The 1,648-nt window shown below is 56.9% G+C and overlaps 1 protein-coding gene across 4 annotated transcripts in view; it reads left to right on the forward strand.

Annotated features, from left to right (window-relative positions):
- The first annotated feature begins 858 nt into the window (after window positions 1–858).
- pcdh18a (protocadherin 18a) overlaps window positions 859–1,648 on the forward strand; it is a 6,694-nt gene continuing 5,904 nt past the window's right edge. For all 4 annotated transcript variants that reach the window (XM_035530343.2, XM_035530344.2, XM_035530345.2 and 1 more), the window contains exon 1: window positions 859–1,648. This exon is cut by the window's right edge and continues 2,167 nt beyond it. In XM_035530343.2, the coding sequence (XP_035386236.1) occupies window positions 1,341–1,648 (308 nt within the window). In that variant the 5' untranslated portion in view covers window positions 859–1,340.

Here is a 1,648-nt window from a genome sequence, read left to right on the forward strand (position 1 = left end):
CACTTATGGCTGCGGATTTGAGCGCGCTACTCTGAAAGCGCCGGCGACCGGTGACCCTGCGCCGGCGACAAATGGCACCGCGAAGGTCCGGACCCAGTTGCGCGTACCCGTCTCGAAGACTCAGACGGGCGTTAATGCACTTTGGGAGGCATCGCGCAATCTCTCCAAGCGTCCTCGCGCGATGTAAAACAACATTATTCACGCGAGCGGAGCCGTCCGTACGCACGAGCTTCTCCGAAACCCCATTCATTAGAGCGAAGCGTTTTTCTGCCGATTCGACACGCGGCTTAAATGTGCTCAGAGCTCGGCAGATGACGCGCCAACGCGCGTATGAATGTTTTTTTGGCTAAAAGTAGTCAAAGCAGGATGGGGGGGGGGGGGGGGGGGGGGGCATATGATGGCGTTGAAAACAAACCAACCAACCAACCAACCAACCAACCAACCAACCAACCCAGTATAGTCTAAGCATGGCCCGACAACGTTGCTCTGAAACAACAGTCACGCAGAGCTGGGGACCTTTGGCGTTCTGCGCGAAGCCCACTACACGGTGCGCACGTGAGTGCTTTGAAGCCGCAAAGAACAGACGTTTTAAACGCTTTTGATTTCTACGCACATGAATAATTAACACGCGACAATAATACGAGGTGCAGGCAGGCACCGACAGCGAAGAGCGCGGCCCCGGTTCCGTTCATCTTTTGTGTTGAGAGTGAGAATGTGAGAGAGAGAGAGAGAGAGAGAGAGAGAGAGAGAGAGAGAGAGAGAGAGAGAGAGAGAGAGAGGGGGAGAGGGGGAAAGGACCCAGAAGGGCGGAGTTACTCCCTCCTCTGGTTTCTCTTCTTAATGGGCCTCTGTAGTGTCTCTGTGTAGAATAGTCTCGAGGAGAGGCACGAGGAGCCGCGCTTCGCTTAGGGAGCTTTTTGTTTCGCGCGGGGGTGCAGGTGCCGCCGGTAAGAGCGAGTCGCTTTATTTGTGGGTTAGTCAGTCAGAACAGCGTCTCAGATCGCGCGAGGCAGACCGAAAGGCGAACGGACCGCCGGCGCGTACAGCTCGCGGCTGCGCTCCTACTCCGTAAACCGGACGCGCGCAACAGATTTCCCCTCCGAGACGGGAGACGTTGGCATTGATGTCGGATGTTATTTGAATTATTTATATTTACGGCGTGCTGCAGTTGTCCGAGCGAGCCTTCACGTCGGAGCATTCCGGACGGCGTTTCGTGAACCGGGGGATGCTTTTGGAACGGTAGTGGCGCGTGCAGTGCATCTCAGACCGTGGTACAAGGGAAGGCACGGTGCCAGGGCTTGGACTCACCTCTGAGAGTGCGAGCGGCATTTCAGCCAAAAATGCATGGCAACAAAGACGGACTCCTGGTGTCTGCCACGCTGGTGCTGCTGGTGGCTCAGCACGCGGCGGGCAAGACGCTGAAATACCAAGTTTACGAGGAGCAGAAGGTCGGTACGCTGGTCGGCCGGCTGAAGGAAGACGCAGCGGATGTTTTAGCGAACCTCCCCGGCTCCGTGCCGCTGCGCTTCCGAGCCATGCAGCGGGGCAGCGCGACTGCTCTGTCCGTGCGCGACCAGGATGGAGAAATCGCCATCAAATCCAGACTGGACCGGGAGAAACTGTGTGAGAAGAATCTTAACTGCTCTAT

The sequence above is a fragment of the Electrophorus electricus genome, chromosome 5, assembly GCF_041902795.1.
Source record: "Electrophorus electricus isolate QZ-2024a chromosome 5, ASM4190279v1, whole genome shotgun sequence".
NCBI lineage: Eukaryota > Metazoa > Chordata > Actinopteri > Gymnotiformes > Gymnotidae > Electrophorus > Electrophorus electricus.